This window comes from Marmota flaviventris, chromosome 3, assembly GCF_047511675.1.
Source record: "Marmota flaviventris isolate mMarFla1 chromosome 3, mMarFla1.hap1, whole genome shotgun sequence".
In the NCBI taxonomy this organism is placed as follows: domain Eukaryota; kingdom Metazoa; phylum Chordata; class Mammalia; order Rodentia; family Sciuridae; genus Marmota; species Marmota flaviventris.
This window is the reverse complement of record NC_092500.1, coordinates 173519249-173537707: the sequence shown is the minus strand read 5'-3', so window position 1 is coordinate 173537707 and position 18459 is coordinate 173519249. Positions and strand designations below refer to the sequence as shown.

General features: G+C 48.6%; 1 protein-coding gene across 2 annotated transcripts; it reads left to right on the top strand.

The window, feature by feature from the left end:
- Window positions 1–9784: 9784 nt before the first annotated feature.
- Window positions 9785–17824, top strand: LOC114079318 (beta-defensin 103A-like). Of its 2 annotated transcripts, XM_071610631.1 has the most exons (4): window positions 9785–10017; window positions 10549–10579; window positions 16059–16169; window positions 17752–17795. In XM_071610631.1, the coding sequence occupies exons 1-4, from the start codon at window positions 9885–9887 to the stop codon at window positions 17774–17776; spliced, it is 300 nt and encodes a 99-aa protein (XP_071466732.1). In that variant the 5' UTR covers window positions 9785–9884; the 3' UTR covers window positions 17777–17795. The 2 variants fall into 2 exon arrangements, with proteins under 2 accessions (XP_071466732.1, XP_071466733.1); XM_071610632.1 differs by lacking the exon at window positions 16059–16169 and having other exon boundaries at window positions 9789–10017; window positions 10549–11615; window positions 17752–17824.
- Window positions 17825–18459: the final 635 nt, after the last annotated feature.

Below are 18459 nucleotides of genomic sequence, written 5' to 3'. Positions count from 1 at the left end.
AGGATGTTCATGGCAAAGAGGACCAGCAACCCTTTGCCCCTAACTATCAAAATCCAGGCCATTATCAGAGATATCCTTCTCAAACATGTTCAGTGTTTGAGAACATAGGATACTCGATTGATTTTCCCCCAGATCGTATAGGCTGTCATCAGGCACACAATTGAGCATGTGTCGTGAGCTATGCACACATGTGTACGGCTTTCAGAGTGTGAGAACAGCCTTGGCACTAGGCCACGGCTTTTTGGTTTTGCTTTTGTTCTTTTAAACATTTTTTGTTGTTGTAGATGGACACAATATCTTTGTTTTATTTATTTATTTTTTTATGTGGTGCTGAGGATCGAACCCACATAAAAAAGGGCTCAAAACCACTGAGATACAACCCCAGCCCTAGGCCAGGGGTTTTTAAAAATGCACATTTCTTGTGAAATGTTTACAACAAAACACAAATATACTCTCAAAACAAAATTTCAGTCATTATAATTTAAATATATATATATAAAATCTCATATGTGTATTCCCATACATATATGACTAGAACACATTCTGCATGAGCTGATAATTCTAAGCCCTCAAAAGAATGTGAAATCTGGTGCAAACTACATGGATAAATAAAACATATATGTACCACATGACAGTAAGGTGGAGACGGGGTGAGGAACAAGAAGAAGCAAAGGGAAAGAGAAATCAAGTATTCACTATGATTGTGAACAAGAATAACTTAATCATGGAAGAGGCCACTGAGGACTCAAAGGAGGTGGAGAGCTCTAGTTTATATATCAGGGACAAAGGAGGTTCCATGTGAGTTGAGTGAACTGTGTAACTCCGTGCATGCTGTGCACGGCTGGTGAGTGCATGCCAGGTGTGTCTACATATCCATGTGGGAGGAGGGGGTGTGCACAAGTGAGTGTGCGTGCCCCTGTGAAGGTGGAGGGAGGGACTCTGGATCTTCTAGATGTCGCAAGCACACTGACTGTATGTCCTGCCCAGGCTCCAAGCTAGACTTCCCTGTATCAGTGTAGCAGAATCTGTGGGTTGAGATCTTATGATAGCAGCATTTTACATGAGGCCCATTGAGGCAAAATTGCCCCTGCCCTGGCTCCAGGACACAACCAGATGGTAAAGAGCAGCATTGCTCTGTCTGAGATCTCAAGGTAACATCAAGCATCATTTAAGTGCCCCCTGAAGTCCACCAGAGCCAGAGAGAGAGTAATCAGGGTGTTGAGGCTCTCATCTATAGAAAGGCCAGAGATGTTTTGCTGATCATTAGTGTTACCATGTAGAAATGTAAGTCCTTGTGGTTGAATCATTATATTTTTCTGAAGAAAGCCAAATCTAGAAATCTAGATTTTTATGCAAAATATTTAGTCTTTTAAATGTTGACAGTTATTACCAAAATATGTTGATGGGCACCCACCAGTGTCCAGTGAATGACTCTGGATTAGATGCAGGACTCAGCCTGACTCAAGGATCTGAGAAGACTAAAATTCGTAATAACCTCAGGATTCCATGATTCCCATCCCTTTTGTAGGCAAATGGGGAAATGGAAGGCCAGACCAGTTCAACAGCCAGCCTAAGTTCACAGAGCAAATTGGTCAAAACACTGGGACCACAAGACAGTTCTCCAAATCTCTTCTATCACTTGTGCTGTTCCTTACTATGTAAGTTATCCACTGTTGCTCAACAAATCACCTCCAAAACTTAGGGCCTGAAAACAACCAACACTGGTTCCTCTCTGGGGTTCGTGGATAACAGGGATGGCCCAGCTGGGCCTTCTGGACCAAGGTCAGCCGTGAAGCTAAAGTCAAGCTGTCAGCTAGGGCTGCAGTGCCACCCGGAAGCTGCACAGGAAGGGCATGCAGCTAAAGTCAGCTGCTGACAGAGGTGAGATCCTGCAGGATATTAGAGCGAGGGCTGTGTTACTTGCGATCTGTTGCCAGACCCCTCCTCCAGTTCCTTACCGTGAGGGCCTCTCTGTAGAGCAGCTCCAGTCATGGCTGCTGGCTTCTCTCAGGAAAGTGAAAGAAAGAGAACACCCCAAACTGGACCCTCGGTCTTTATAGAATCTAGCCTCAGAATTAGCATCTTGGCACTGCCACCAGATTGTAATTGTTAGGAATGACTCCATGAGCCCAGCCACCATCCACAGGAGCAGAGATCACCGGAGTCTGGCACAGAGATTGCTTACCCTACGCACTGCCTCATGAATGCACGCCAGCAATCAATAAGCATGGCCCACGGGCAAAATCCAGCCGCCACGTGTTTTTGTAAATGAAGTGTATTGGAACAAAGTCACGGCCATTTGTTTACATATTGTTATGATTGTCTTTGCACTGACCTGACCCTGCAGAGCCGAGTACTCACAACAGAAGCCACATGGCCACAAAACCTGAACACGTGCACAGGCCTGCCCTCTATTCAAGAGGTTTGCTAACCCTATTCGATGCAATCCTAAAGCTCTTTTTTTGAAGAAAATGGAAGAGCAGATTGAGATAAAGATGCCAAATTCATCATTTGATTGAATTCTCTCGGAGCACCAGCATGGCCAATGTCATGGTGTACACCTCCCTGAGGCGGTAAGCTGGGAATTCCCAAAACAGAAGGAGCGCTGTGGTCTGCATCAAGAGGGAAGGAGTGGCTTCACTTCCCCAAACGCTGTATCATTTGTTCTCCACCAAATGAGGTTCGTTTACCTTCACATTGGGAAACCACTCTTCCAAAACTTGAGATGAAAAGGTGAATGTAAAACTCAGCTGTAGTGGCCTCAAGTGGTAGAGTGGATGGTTAGCACAATAATCTGTGATCCAGGGGATTCTAGGTTTCAGATTCGAATTTCAGAAAGTTATTTCCAACTTCTCTTGGCCTTGGATTCTATTTTTGTAACACACAGATCGCAGCACTAACTCCAGAATAATAACTGCAGGGCCAGGCCTGGGAGAACAGCTCCGCAGATGCCAGCCATCCTAAAGCATTTAGCGATTCCCTGCTGCCTAATGTGGTAGGGAACCAGTTCATGCCAAGTGCCAGTTCTGATTAAGTGACAGTGGCATAAGTCCTATTTGAAAAGAAAATTCCCCTGGGCCCCCAGGATACATCATGACCCTCACCCACATTCCCCACCCATGAATGAGCTGACCCCATGGCTGTTGTACCTTAAGGTGTACTTTAAGGTACGGAGTCCTCTGTACCTTAAAACTCCTGTCCAGGGAAGCAGCCAGAAGGCCGTGGTGTCTAGTGGCCACAGGTGCTGGGTGGTGGGTCTTCACTGGGGCCAGGAGTGAAATGCAGTCAATGAATAAACAGACACATGTGGCCACTCCTTTCCATTTGGAATGACGGGATTGCTGCCTGGACAGCAGGAGAATGTCCTTGGAGTGGCCTTATATGGATTATATCTCCCTCCTGACTTCACCCTCAGGATCTGGGGAGTCAGCCCCGCTGGCCGGGTGAGATTCTGAAGACTGTGGGAAAGGCCTGGGGCACCACATCAGGCTAAGGCTTCAGATTCCTGAACGAGTTGGAGCCTGTTAGAAGGTGGGGTGACTGCAGCCAGGCTCTCTCTCCAGATCACGCCTCCATGATAAAGGGTACCACTGTCCACGCTGTCCCCAGAACAGAACCCTCCCCCTTGACGCCCTGACCACCACGTCAACGTGCCATCCCATCCTGTAGAGGCCTGGCTCTCGTGCCCCTCTGTTCATCCCCTTAGAAATGTGGCAGCCTTCTGTTCAGCCCTTGGGCTCCTTAGTCGTGGTCTCAGAACCCTCTAACCTTCCTCCCTCTTGTGTTTGCTGTGAGCTTCTTTCTAAAACATAAATCTGCTCAGGTCGCTCTGTTGTTGACCCTTGGTTGAACCTGCATTGCCTGCTGAGGTTCCCTCTCCATTTCCTTACTCTTCTAGAATGCTTTCTTCTTGACAATACTTGTCCCAAGTATCCAAGTTTGGAAACATTTACTTTCTCGTTCACATAAGGAAACAAATGAAAGTACCCCTACACCTTCTAGAGAGGCAGTGAGAGGTGTCCACAGGTCCAGACCACGTTCATGAAGGAGTTTGGCAAAGGCTCCAGCTGTGAGGCAAAGCATGCTCTGCATGACTCCTGGGTAGGGCAGGTTGGCGGGTGACCGTCCTCAGTGGAGTTTGACACTTGGCCTGGGCTCTGTAACCTGCACAGACCATCATGCAGAAACAACAGACAGGATGGAGACTGCATGTCAGCAGTTAGGAAAAGAGGAAAATCTGAAAGAATCCAATTCCCAGCCTCCATCACCAAGCAACATGGGGAGTGAGGGTGACGTTTATGAGACAGGCACAATCTTACTCTAAGCTGAGGTGATGGTGAGGCACTGGATGTTATTAAGGTAGTGATCTTGGAGAGGATGAAAGATCAGCCAGGAAAATCTGGAGTGGTCCTGACTAGAGATGAAGATGGAAGTCATCAGAGGTCTATATAATCCACCTCCCAGGCTCTGTGTGGGGCGAGAAGAGGACCAGGAATTAGGTCTCTAAATTCTTCAAGAGAAATTATGCTAAAGCATGGAGTGCATTACCTCCTTCTCTAAGCTGCCATTTCCTTATCTGTGAAATGCAGATAATAATATCAACTTTCACATGACTCACATGAAATAAATGCACATAAAGTGTTCAGCATCGTGCCTGGCACACAGAATTTGCTGAACAAATATTAGCTGTGATGACAGTGAGTAGAAGGAAGGGGACAAGGTCCACCTTCTTATTATCATAGTAATGTCAATCTCTCTCTCTCTCTCTCTCTCTCTCTCTCTCACTAGGGATTGAACCCAGGGCACTTAATCACTGAGCCACATCCCCAGCCCTTGTTTTTATTTCTTATTTTGAGACAGGGTCTCACTAAGTTGCAGAAGCTAACTTTGAACTTGTGCTTTTCCTGCCTCAGCCTCTGAAGCCACTGGGATTACAGATGTGTGCCACTGCACCTGGCCAATAATGTCAAATTCTTGAAGCTGTCCCATTTGGGGGACTTTGGAGATAGGAGAAGAATGAAAAAGTCCATGAAGAATCAAAGACAGGCATCAGAAGTCCAGGAGAACATGGAAAGCATAAGTCTTTATTTTGCTACCATGTCAGTGTCTACCGGATCTTCCTTAAACTTAAGACTTGGAAATAGTGAGGAGCACAGAGCCCAGAAACAACAAGCTGTCTACCTGTGTCAGTGCCAGGTCCACACGCCTGACAGCCAGTGTCCACAGTGTTTCCTAGATGATGAGCTGAAGAGGAACAGGTTTTGAGAATGAGTGTCCTCACAAGTCTCATGCTGCAAAAAGGCAGAGTCAGATGATCCCCTGGATTGGAGGTGCAACGTCACTGTTGAATTTGGAGGAGAGCTTTGAATGGGTTCATTGAGACAGATGCCAGGAAGCCACACATTAAGGGGCAGGTTTGGAAAACAGGTGATCAGAAGAGACCACCGCACAGAGTAGAGACCACTATCAAGGAACTTGATGGTGAATCAAAGGAAAGAATGAGGCAGTGGTTTTAGGAGAAGAAATGGGTCAAGGACAGGTTAGTTTTAAACAAACAGCTGAACCGTCATGGGCCACGTGAAGGAGCCCCTGGGGAAGAGACAAGAGGGACATGGGTTGTGGGGCCCACTGCAAAAGTGGGTTCCACAAGTGCGAGCTGACTCCTGGGAAGGAGACCTGCTCCACCCTGAGCAACGCAGGAGCAACAATAGGTGGACGTGTAAGCTTATGAGGAAGATTCCAGAACACGGAGGCATGATTGGGAGAGCCGGCCCCTGCTCCCCTCTGTTCCTTTAAAGTTAAATTTCCTGGTGGGAGAGAGAGCAGGGAGCCCATCAAACCACTGAGCCATGAGACTGGGGATGGGCCACGTCCTCTCCCAGAGGTGGGTGCCCCTGTGGCCTGGCAGGGCCAAGTCCCTTCCCTGCTGGGACCCTGTGTGCAGCAGCCAGCTCTAGTGCACACTCCCTCTTCTGCTGTCAGTTTGCGCAGCATCCCTGGGGCCTGCTGAGCCGGCCTCTGTCCTCAGCCACTCAGAAAGCCTTCCCGTCCTGTGCCCTGCCGGAGTCAACCTGAGTGTGTCCACAGGGACAGACACGTTCTAAGAGCCCAGCCTGACTGTAGCATGAGGACTCTGTGTCACAGCCAGGTGGACAGGCGCCTGCAGTGGTCTCTCCTCCTCCGCCAGCTCCAGGTGCAGCAGGCACTCCCGGGGGTCCCCCTGGAGACACGTGTCCTGACTCTGCTCTCCAGGAGCCCTCAGAGGTGCCATTCCACCGGGAACTTTCTCTCCATTTTCCTTGGTACTTTTCTCCCAGGTAGTATCAGGTGAGCATGGTGTTCCCTTGGAGGAGGGTCAAGGAGAGCACTTTGGGGGGATTTGGAGCAGTGATCTGACGAGGCACAGGGGGAGCTCTCTGCGGAGAGGTGGTGCAGAAAACAGACGTGGAATCCCTTTGCCCATGTGTCCTCCCTGCCCAAAGCTCAGCAGCCTCTCTGTGTCTGCCAGACCCCTGCATGGGGTCCTGGGGGAGCCTGTCACCAGTGGGGAGGCAGTGAGTCAGACAGGATCAGAGCAGTGCAGTGCAGAACAAGGAGGTGACACAAAGTAAGAAGTGGTGGGTCCAGGGACCTTGAGCATCATCTCTCTATGTTAGGTCTTCCCTCTTAAGGAAAGAAGATGAAAAATTGTGGTGTAGGGTAGGGATGGCTGTGCTGTTTGACCAGTCCCAATCCTCAGGGACTCTCAGTGGGAGACCCTGAGAAGATAGCCCTGTGGTTCTCCCCAACGGTCCTTGAGTCCGCGGATCTTGACGACACCTGGGCTGAGCCTCTTCCCTTGTGACTATGCCAGGTTGCCCTGGGAACCCCAGGAGAACAGAATGGCTGGGACCGTCAACATCCCTGGGCACCGAGGCCTATTCCACACCCCCAGAGTCACTGACATGATTCGCAGGCAGGCAGTGTAAATACCTTTAAGACCAAAGATTTTTGAAGAAGTGACTATCGGGCTCATCAGCTTAATTGCAAGCACAACTCTCTCAGGCTTTCTTCTTGGTCTTCATGTAAGGAATTTTTGATGGAGTCAAAATTTTAGATGATTAAAACCTTAGTCTAGTTTTTTCTTAATTCATGCTCCCTTATCTGCTGATGCAAATGCTAACTTGTCTGCCACCCTCCCCACTAGACTTGGGCCAAGCTCGGCTTTTCCCTGTTCCTCAGACTGGTTCTGTGCTCCCCACCTCTGCTGATCCTCCTGGAGAGAACACTGGCTTCTCTGCCTGCCCCACCAGATCCACCACATCCTGGGTCCTGTGACTCACGTGAGCCAGCCCTGTACTCTGCTCTTGTCCCTTCTTTGCATACCCTCGCCTTTCTATCTGCCCCCACCCATCTCTCTCCCTGTCTCTCTCAGTGGTTGGAGCACAATACACAACATCCAATAGAGTGTTCCAAATCCAGTGGTATTTGCAGGAAACCAAAGGAACCTCTACGTGCATTTCTGCCTGCAAGATGAAGAAATGCCAAGAAAGTTTGCTGGGCAGAGAACACATAAGATACATAAAATATTAGTCCACACTCAGAGGGTTGGTGGGAGCAGACGACTCGTTTACCCGGTGGGAGGTAAAGCCTGTGCTTTCCTGGCCCGCTTCCTCCTGTTGTGAACTGGCTCTGGACTTGGGTTTAAAGGCAAGTCCCCTCTAAAGCTGCAGTCCTCGCTGAGGTGCCATCAGGAGACCTGGAACCACAGCAGAGCACAGAGCAGGGTAAACAGGCCCAAGGGTCTCCAGCAGCTGCCGGAGGAGCCAAAGGGAAAAGAAAGGCCATTTTTATTTCCTAAGAAGCTTTTATGAAGCAGTGGTGTCGCCCTAGAAGCACCCTCTCCCCGCCCAGTCTCCAAAGAAACTTGTTCAACCATGGGTTGGCCTGTGGAGGTCTGGTCCCTGCAGTGATGTGACGGTCTGATGACTCTGGCCCTGCACTCTGAGCCAGGAGCTGGTTAGATCTTGTGCCACACCCAGCCGCACCCTGTGTAAAACATAGTAAGACTACAAAATCAGCACCCATCCCACCCCACAGTCACCTGCTCCTTCCATTTCAAAGCATCTCCAATTGTTTGTCTGCAACCCTGAACGTAAGAGCAAAGTTAGGTTTTTAAATGATAAAGTGTCTACACCTCCAAAGTCCTCTTACATCTGCTGATTAAAATCCACTCTTCAGCACGAGCCTCCTTTTCCCTCCATCTGTGCGGCCCTGTGCCTAAACCCTCACCATGACCCTCTGCCCCACCCTTTGTTATCTGACTGTCTGCCCGTCGGCAGAAGCTACCTGTAGCCCCTGGAGAGGAGAAACCAGGACTTGCCCCTGAGTCTCAGCATGTGGGTCTCTCACCCACACTGAACACGCATGCTGGTCTTCACCTGTAAGAGATGCTCGGGGTTGCTCACTGAATCTGCGGGATGCACCAGTATCCCTAACACACTCCTGGACCTCACACCCAGAGCCACGGTGGGTCCACTGGGATGGCAGCCAGGCAACAGGACGGCTTCAGCTCCCAACTAAATAGTCAATTGGCAGACACAACCCACTGCTTAGACTCCTCAACATTTAGGTCTAATAGCTAAAAAAAAGAAGAAGAAATTTTCCCCTCAAACTCTGACTTCATACCCAGTGAAAATCATCTGATCCCTGGACGTTTTTGAAAGCTCCTGAGCCAAGAATAGCACAGGGACTCTCCTCCACAGGAAAGAGAGGCAGCTATTCAACATTATCACAGCATTGTCCTCCCGAGGAAGTGAGATAAAACACCTTCCTTATAAATTTGGGTAGTTTCACAACCATGATGAAGTACGAGATGTGTTTTACTCTCTGTAGCACCATAAGGGGTGAAGGCAGGGGCTCTTCAGCACAGTCCATTTGTGAACCACCCTTTGCCCACTTATCCCACTCGTTGGCATATACCCAAGGACTTAAAATCAGCATGCTATAGTAATAGAGCCACATCAATGTTTATAGCAGTTCAATTCACAATAGCTAAACTATGATAAATGGAAAAAGAAAATGTGGTATATATACCCAAATGGATCATTACTCAGCCATATAGAAGAATGAAATTATGGCATTTGCAGGTAAATCAATAGAATTGGAAACTATCACCCTAAGTGAAATAAACCAATCCCCAAAAAAACAAAGGCCAAATGTTCTCTCTGATATGTGGATGCTAACTCACAATAAGTGGTATGGGGGGATAGAAGTTCACTGGATTAGACAAAGAGGAATGAAGGGAAGGGAGAGGGGTGGGAATAGAAAAGACAGAATGAATCGGATATAACTTTCCTATGTTCATATATGAACACACGACCAGTGAAACTCCATATCACGGACAGCCACAAAAATAGGAAGTTATATTCTATGTATGTATGATATGTCAAAATATATCCTATCATCTAGAAAGAACAAATAAAAGAATATTTCTTCTTTCCTCACCACCTGAGGCCAGTCCTACCCCCCAGATCTGAGAACGTCCAGAGCTGGATTGATCTGGTTCCCAGGAGGGCCTCAGACTCTCTGTCTTTTAAGAAGATGCAGGAAATTAAAAAGTACCACAGTGCAGATAGGTCGACCCCAAACCAGGAACCCTGGCACCACTCATAGGAGAAGACAGGTCCTGCCCACACCAGCCCCGCCTGTACCCACAGCCGGCTCGAGCCAGTCATGACCAGGCCCCTGAGCCTGGAGGACAGCAGCTGTCCCCATGTCCATAGCAAGCTTATCAGGCTGGTACCAGCTCCTGGGTGAGTGGGTGTGACCTGTGCAGAGAGAGAGATGACACATCGGGAAGTACGTCATCTTGTCATCACTGTGACATTACAAGAATTGCAGCCATGGCTTACCTCTTTATAAACGTGAACCCGTGCACCTTTCAGTCCAGCCTCAGCCTGCTGCGAAGCCGGTCAGCCATGCGGATCCTGTACCTGCTGGGCGTGTTGCTCCTCTTGTTCCTGATGCCCGTTCCAGGTAAGTCAGGTGGGAAAGAGGGCCTGAGAGGACCAGTGTCAGCGCATCCAGGCCTCTCCATTCTCCAACATTCCCTGGGTGGGACCAGGGGAATTGTCTTTGGCAGCTGACCAGTCAGGGCCAGCCTCACAGCAGGCTCCTGCTCCTGCTCCCTCTGCTAATAGCACCTCTTCACCCGCCTCCTGGTGGGAGGACTGGTAAGGAGATGTGGGAAAGTGCTACTCAATTTCAGCCTCGGAGGAAACCTGGGCTGGTTCTGTGAGCAGAAGCAGAGGCTTCTGGTTCACTAAGCTTAGTGGTCAGAGGGGGTCGGCCCAGGACACTGCACCCTCAGAGATCTGCAGTTTCCCCCCAGGGGACATTGACTACTGCCTGCTGGGCTCCACCTTCCCTTCACTCTTAATTTTATAGCCAAGCGGGGAAGGAAATAGAACCCTGGAAGGCAGCGAGTGACTGAGGAACTCCTGAAGCCTGGAATTTGTCCCAGGACCCCTCCTAGAGCCGCCTATACCTTCTATTTTTCCTTTGCAGGTCACAGCGGGATCATCAGCGCAGTACAGAGGTACTATTGCAGAATACGGGGTGGCCGGTGCGCCATGCTGGGCTGCCTCCCCAAGGAGGAGCAGATAGGCCGCTGCTCTCTCCGGGGTCGGAAATGCTGCCGCAAAAAGAAATAGGGATCAGACGTGAGGAGAATGTTGGGGCGATCCCTCCTTCAAGTTTATAAAGCTAAAACCAAATTAAAATTTTTTTTCAAAAATTTAGAAGCTTGATTTTTTGTTTTTAAACACTCTGGTTTTGTGGAAGTTGATACCAAGCAGGCAACTGAGAGAGGCTAATGACACCTTCCATTAAATACATCAGCTTCTGCACCGTGTTTGATTTTCGTGGGTTTTGGACCTCGGCAACACTGGACTCTTTCTGGAACATTCCTTTGCTCCCTCATCCTCCATACTCCTGGGCTTTACCGTCCTTCTTCCCAGGACTTCATCTCTCTGAAGCCACCTCTAAAACCTTAATGCATCCCTCAGGCACCAATCCAAATCCTTCCAGAAAGTTTCTCCTCAGAGACGGGGACCCTGAGCCTCCTTTAGTATACCCTTTGCTTTCCTGCTGCCCAGGCCTCTGAGCTGTTGGCCTCAGAACTGGCATGAGCTCACTGCTCCCACCTGTCTCCAAACGCTAGCCGCCCGTGTCTGTCTCCTCCCGCCTGCTGCACCCCGGGCTCTGACGTGAGTGCTGCTTCTGAAGGTCGCTCGGTGTCTCCCCCTGTCCACACTGTGGGTCCCCACACGGGTGGTAGGACTGTTGGTAAAGCGCCCTGAGCATGGGGGCTGCTCGGCCAGCACTGGCTGGACCAACGTCCATTCATGAGCTTTGGATCATCCACTGTTTAAGGATCCAGCATCTGGAGTGATGGTCTGTCCTCCCTGACCCCAGTCCCCCAGGCTAAGCACTGTGGTGGAACAGCAAGACTACTGGGCTCTCAGGGATAGGGGAATGAAGACCCCTGGAGCAGCCCACACCCCACCCACTGTCCATCCAGGAAGCATTGCTGAGTGCCCTCCAACAGTCCACAAGAAGGGGCCAGACAGAAGGTGAGGACAGGCACCATCCAGTGGGGGACGTGACTGCAGGCAGAAGGAAGCAAGAGGAGCTTATGACTGGCCGATCTGCTACTGGGCAGGGTCTGCAGGTGCCAGGAGGGGGCCTCACCCTGCCCAGCAGTGCAGCCGGGTGGAGACTGAGGTCATAACTATGGGCACAAGACCCCTTCTGCAGGGCAGAACTTCCTCACAGGTGCTGTTGAGGAAGGGGGCTTCAGTCAGCCACAGGAAAGCAGAAACACCCAAGGTTTTAGATGAAGTCCAGGCACACACAGGGCTGGAGGCACACACAGGGCTGGAGGCACACAGGCTCCTACTAGCACCGGCCTCCAGTCTCCCCTGAGGGATGCCATCAGCTGCGTGGAGCTCTCCAGGGAGCCTCTGCAGCTGCTCTAACCCGGAGCTTCTAGAGATGAAAATAAACATCTGAATTAAAATATACTGAGCTGGACAAATGGTGTGTGACGGTAAGGATCAGTAAGCCAGCATCTGTTTTAGCACAAACAAATGAGAAAGTGAAGCAGAGTGAGAGTAAAAGGAGAGACTGGGAAAACCTTAACAGAGGGCTGAGTGCAAACCTCACCAGCCCAGCCTCGGGCTGTGCTTGGAGTCAGAGGAAGCCAGAGGAGGAGACAGGAAACAATGGCCTGCTGTTGTCCAGCTCTGGTGAGACTGTGACCCACAAAGGGAGGACTCAAAGAAATAGGAGCAGAATGAACAAAGACAGCCACACCAAGCACATCAGAATCGGAGTATTTTAAATGTGACAAAAAGAACATCTTACAAACAGCTCGAGAAGACACATTGCTCAGAGAGAGGATCAAGCACGCTTCCTACCAGGGTCCACAGGAGCCGTGTGTGGCCCCAGTTCCACACCAGCAGGAGCGCTTCACAAACCAAAGCAAAGACCCCACTATCTCAGCTACACCCAAAAGACACAGGAATCCCTCCCGGGAAGTCCTGCACCAGGAAATGCAGGCGTGGAGGAGAGTCTCTGCAAGATGGAAGGAGCAGGCTGCCCACATTCCAGACACCTCAGGAAGGGAGAGATTGCAGCAGGTGAGAAACAAGAGCCAAAGGCACGCTGTCCATCAGGAAGAATAGGCCACAATGACACCCATTGTGCTGTGTAATTAGTAGGCACTAATAAAGACCCACTGTGCATGTCAAATACAAGGACAAAGTTAGGTCAAAGCAGAAAGGATAGAACCAGACATATAAAAACATTAATCTAAAGAAAACATTGGTTAATTGATTAATCTTGGTTTAATTGGTTAATTGATTGATCTATTGGTTAATTGATTACAGATCAGAGCAGACTTTAGAACAAGCAGTGTATTACCAGAGATAATGAGGGTATTTTTTCTAAAGATAAAATGGTTAAATCACAGGAAAAAAAAAAAAAAGCAAATAATCAGTACACATCTAATAGAATCTAATAGAAATTGTTAAGAAAATTGTGGAAATGAGAGAATAAATAAACAAATTAAGAATTGCAACAGGATATTTCAACATTTTTTTTTCGTTGTAATGGATGGGAAAACAGACAGAATAACAGTAGAGAAGCCTTGAATGACAGTGTCACCCAGTGTGACCTTTGTGAAATTCATAGGACACTCCACTCACTAACAGTAGAATGCATTAAAAGTCACCCAGTACGGCCCACCCTGAGCCAGGAAACAAGTCTCAAAAAGCAGAACAGTTTAAAACAATACAAAATATGGTGTCTGGACACAGTGGAACCTACAAAGCTATTGATAACAGAAAGATATCTGGAAAAGGTCCCAAATATTTGGAAATTAATCAACTTACTTCTAAATATTCAAGAAGGAATCACAAGAGAAATTAGGAAACATTTTGCACTGACCGAAAAGGAAAGCAGGACACTCCAAGGTCTGTGGGAGAGCAGCTGAGGTGCTTCTTAGAGGGAATTTCATGGCATTAAGTGATTTTAGGTAGAAAGGAGAGAAACTCCCTAGTTGACAGTCTAAGTTTCCTCTAAGAAATGAGATGTTAAAACACAAAGCAAATAGAGGCAGGTGGGAAGAAAATGGGCGCGCAAAAGAGAATTTTTAATAAAAATGAAGCTTATTCTTTGAGATGATGAATAAAAATTTTAGAACTCTCATTAGGTTCATTAAGAGGAAAAAATAATTACAAAATCCTTGGTGGCGTGCATATACCTGGGGTGCTTATGAAGCTTGCACATAGCTTGGGGCAAACAGGAAAATGGGAATGGCTGACATGACATACAAAGAATCGCCACAAGGTGGCAGTACCTCGCACCGTTGTTCCTGGCCTTCAGGAGGCCTGTCATGCTCTCAGCCCTCCCGTCAGCTCAGGAGGCTGGAGAGGATGACAGCAATACCAGGGGAGGCTGGCGTCCAGCAGGCAGCTGTCACTCTAGCCGAGGGGCTGTGGGAGAAGGAAGGGGCGAAGCGGTCAGGACGCCAGGGCGATTTCATTAATGTGCACCAGGCACGTCCATAGGAGGACTTGGAAGAATGGCGGCTTTCAGTTCTGATCCCACCTCTGAGGCTTAGCAGCTAGGTGCCCACGGGCCTTCATCTTTCCAAGTCCCAGGACTGTCATCTGTGCAGCTGAGCCGTGCCTACCTGGCAGGTGCACGGAGGAGGGATGAATGGCATATTGTGTCTGAATGTGGCCATAAGAGCTATAGAACTGGCAAAGCTCCGAGCAAAATGAAAATGCACAAAAGAAAGTGATGTTAGAGGAGGATGTAAAGCGTTTTCCTTCAAAAATGTAATTTGCAGAATGAAATAGGACTCCCATTATAGAGGAACGATAACAGAAACTGAAAATTGAAAAGAATATTTTGGTGTCGTAATTTTAGTACAACAAATACTACTTTATATTAATAAAGTAGTAATATAATTTTCCTGGCCGGCTTTCCTGAAAACCCATTTATTAGGTCATCAGCATTTATACTTTGAGCAACATTGTTGTTATTATTATTTTTAATTTTGAGAAGAATCTGCTAATGCAACTGTGCTGGAGTAAAGAGGATCTGACAGCTGTAACAATGTTGAGATGAAGCTATTTTGAAACATAAATCTAGATCAACCAGTCATAGAGGTGAGAGACTTTGCTTTTGAAAGCCTGCCAACTGGAATGGAGCTGCACTCCCTCCTGGGGCCCTGAGCCCCTCTGCCTGGGAGGAACAGCCTCAGCGCCCCCTTCGGTTTAGGGAAGAGCTTTGTGGGTGCAGCACTTATCTCTCCTTTAAGGAGCAAGACACAACTGTACTTCTCAGCCCAGGCTGGATGGTTACCATTGCACACCCAGCCTGGCTTCTTCTTGAGCTTAGATAAGCAATCAGTTAGACTCCACCTAAACTCGACACTTCCCCAGGCCCCATAGTCGCTCCATCTCTGGCTTTTGGTGAGGGAGCCATGTTTGTGCTGGCCTGTGGTCTTACAGGTCAAGGCCAGGAAGTGATCCTGCCTTTGAGAGTGCCTTACCGAGCTGGGGTCTCTATCAAATGAGCTTCATCACCAAGGGAGCAGCACAGCCGCAAAGGAGGCATCTGGCACCAGGTGCTGTCAGTCACAGGAACCCCTGGTGGGAACACAGCACCCCCTGATGCAGCTGTCCTGGGGACCCTGAAGGGTACTCTTCCCCAGGGACACAGGGTGATGTGTCTCTCAGTGGTTTCCCTACTTCAGATCAACTTTTCCTCCTTCTCGAGTAGGTCTTCACAATTGCACAGAGATCTAGGCAGAACAGAAAGTAAGCAGACAAAATGCTACTGGTGGTTCTCTGGGGTTGGGACACAAGTGGGAAATCACACTTTTGTACAGGTGGACTTTTAAATGACAGTGAGTTATATTTGTAATAATTGCAAGCACATGACTCACTAGAAAAGGGTGAATAGGATTAATGCCAAACAGGAAAAAGACGGCAGCCATTAACTTCCTCAAACTCAGAGCCCAGTGAAGCCCCTTCCTAAGTATTATGGCATTCTATAAGACTGCCGCTCAAAAAAGAAAGAAAAATACAGAGGGGGTGGGGGCGGGGGGAACCATCTAACTCAATGTGTGACTCTAGATTAAAAATAGACTAGGAAAAAATATCAATAGATACAAAACCCCTAGGGGAAATGCAAATAATGATTAGATACTAAATGAGATTAGGAATTATTCTCTCACATGTGTAAATGGTATAGGGATTCAGGTGAGAATTTTCCCTTGTTCTTAAGAAGTGCATGCTGAGAGAATCAGGTGCTGCACCACGATGTGTTATGAGTTGGATCTTAATTAAGTGTCCCCCAGACGTCATGTGCTTGGTCCCCAGCCTGATGTACTGTTATGAGGTGGTGGAACTTTTAGGAGCTGGGGTCTAGCAGAAGTCAGGTCATTGGAGCCATGACCTTGAAGGAGATATTAGGACCTGCCCCTCCCCTCTGCTTCTCAGATACCATGAAGTGAGCTTTGTACTGCCAAGGGCTTCCTGCCATGACATTCCACCTCAAGACAGTCCCCCAAACGATGGAGCCATCAACCACAGACCAAAGCCTCTGAAATTGTGAGTCAAATAAACCTTTCTTCCTTTTGAGTCTCTCACATATTTTTTCACAGTGACAGAAAACTGACCAACACATGATGTTTGCCTCTTGTCATCAAAAAACTAAGAGAGATACATCTAATATATATATATATATGGATATATTGGGAGGGTACCAGGGATTGAACTCAGGGTCACTTGACCACTGCGTCACATCCCCAGCCCTATTTTGTATTTTATTTAGAGACAGGGTCTCACTGAGTTGCTTAGTGCCTCATTGTTGCTGAAGCTGGCTTTGAACTCGTGATCCTCACCCTCCTGAGCCACTGGGATTACAGGTGTGCGCCACTGCTCTCAGCTCATCAAACATTTTTTTAAAAAAATAAACAATTCAGGCTAAGCATATTCAAGCTTTTTAATTTTTTTTTTTAATTCAGTGTATTCCGTACGCTTCCTTAGCCTGGAAGAAATACTCTGAGTGTTGAGTGAGTGACATGCTTCTCTACACAGTCCAGAGGAGGGGCGTGCTGTTGTGGTGACCAGAGCCTGAGCATTGATGGGACCTCCTTCACGGCTTCACCAGCGTCCCAACCCAGGCCTCCGTCTCACATGATCCGGAAGTCATCACTTCTTGCCAACACAGCATTGTCACCAGCGTCCTCTCAAAACACCTCGAATTAGGGAATAAGACAGAGGTGACTAGAGGCTGGGACAGGGACGGGGAGGGGAAGAGAGAGAGGTCGAATAGCAGGGACAAAATACAGATAGGACAAGTGAGTCCTGGTGTCCTGTTCCCAGGAGAGTCGCTGGAGAAGACAACAACAGAAAGTGGGTAGACTTCACACTCCACACTTCAAAACAGCTCGAAGACGTTCCCAACGCAGAGAGATGATCAGTGTTTGGATGGATGTGCCAACCGTCCTGCGTTGACCATTGCATGGATTGACATGTCACCCTGGACCAGGGAGAGCCCAGACACAATGCTGTCCTCCCTGTCTGCCTCTTAGGAGTGAAACACACACCCACCTGAGTCAGTGCCCGTCTTCCCGGGTAGATGGGGACTTTCAGGAGATGTCTCATGTGGATCTCACTGTCCTGTGATGACCTGGGACAATGGGGCTCCCTTGTCTCTTCCTGAAGCCCTGACACCCTCCTGCCCACCCCTGGGAACTCTGGGTTCAGCACACTCTGTTCTATTTCATCATAGGACCTGACCATGCCCAGGGATGGATACAAAGAGGTGGAATCCGTTCCCACTGTGGCCTCAGACTGTCCACAGACTATCAGGAAACAGAAAGTGGGTAGACTTCACACTCCATGGAGCAGGCAGGTGACCTCTAGGGCTCAAGCCCATCTGTGCCCTGTGAGGCAGGCCCAGCTCTTGACCCCCTCCATCCAGGGACCTAAAGGAGTAGGCAGTGGCAGCTCTTGGTCCCAAGGGTGGAGGACAATTCCCTGGGGTTTCCCACATCCTGATTTGCATCAGGACAACTGGGTGTGCCTTATTCCCTAAGGGCTGTTCCTCTGACACACCAGGAAAGATGTCATTTTAATCCCGGCAATTACAAGGACCAGAGCCAGTAACAAATTGTATAATTTCCAGGAACCGGGAGCCCGGACCTTTATAAGGCCAAGCGCTGGGCGCTCTCAGCAGCGTCTGCTGTGGGTCCACCAGCCTCGCCATGAGGATCCGGTTCCTCCTCCTCGCGTTCCTCTTGGTGTTCCTGCTGCCTCCTCCAGGTGAGATGGGCCACGGGGAAGAGGAGGGGACACAGAGAAGGCAGGAAGTCTCTCTCCTTCCCCGTCCTCCACCCCGTCCCTTCGGTCTTTCTTCCTCTCTCCCTCCTTCTGCCTGTTTCTGCCCCTGCTCCTTCTCTTTCTCCTTCTCTTACTCTCTCCTTCTTCTTCCCTCTTGATTCTCTATCTCCTCTCCTCCCTTCCTCTCCTTTCCTCTCATCTTTCTCTGTTCTAAGCACAGTTTTTTGGCCAAGTAGCTTGTATGAATTACTTAACAGAATCAAGACCATTTCCTACAACTGGAAAGGAGTTGAAGAACCACAGGGTTCCACTCACAGCCATTTCCAAGCAGCTCTGCGGCTGGTAAATCCAGACCCTTCCTTGGTCCTCGAGCTAGCACTGCTGAGACCAGGGAAGCCTCCCTAAGGCCACTAGTTGTTTTTTTAATCAAATTCGGATATCTTGCTTTTAGCCAAAGAAGGAAGCAGAGGACACCGTTTTATAAATCTTTACATGAAAGAGTAGAGTTTTTCGGTACCTAGATAATCCCAGAAATTAATTCTGTGGGCTTGTG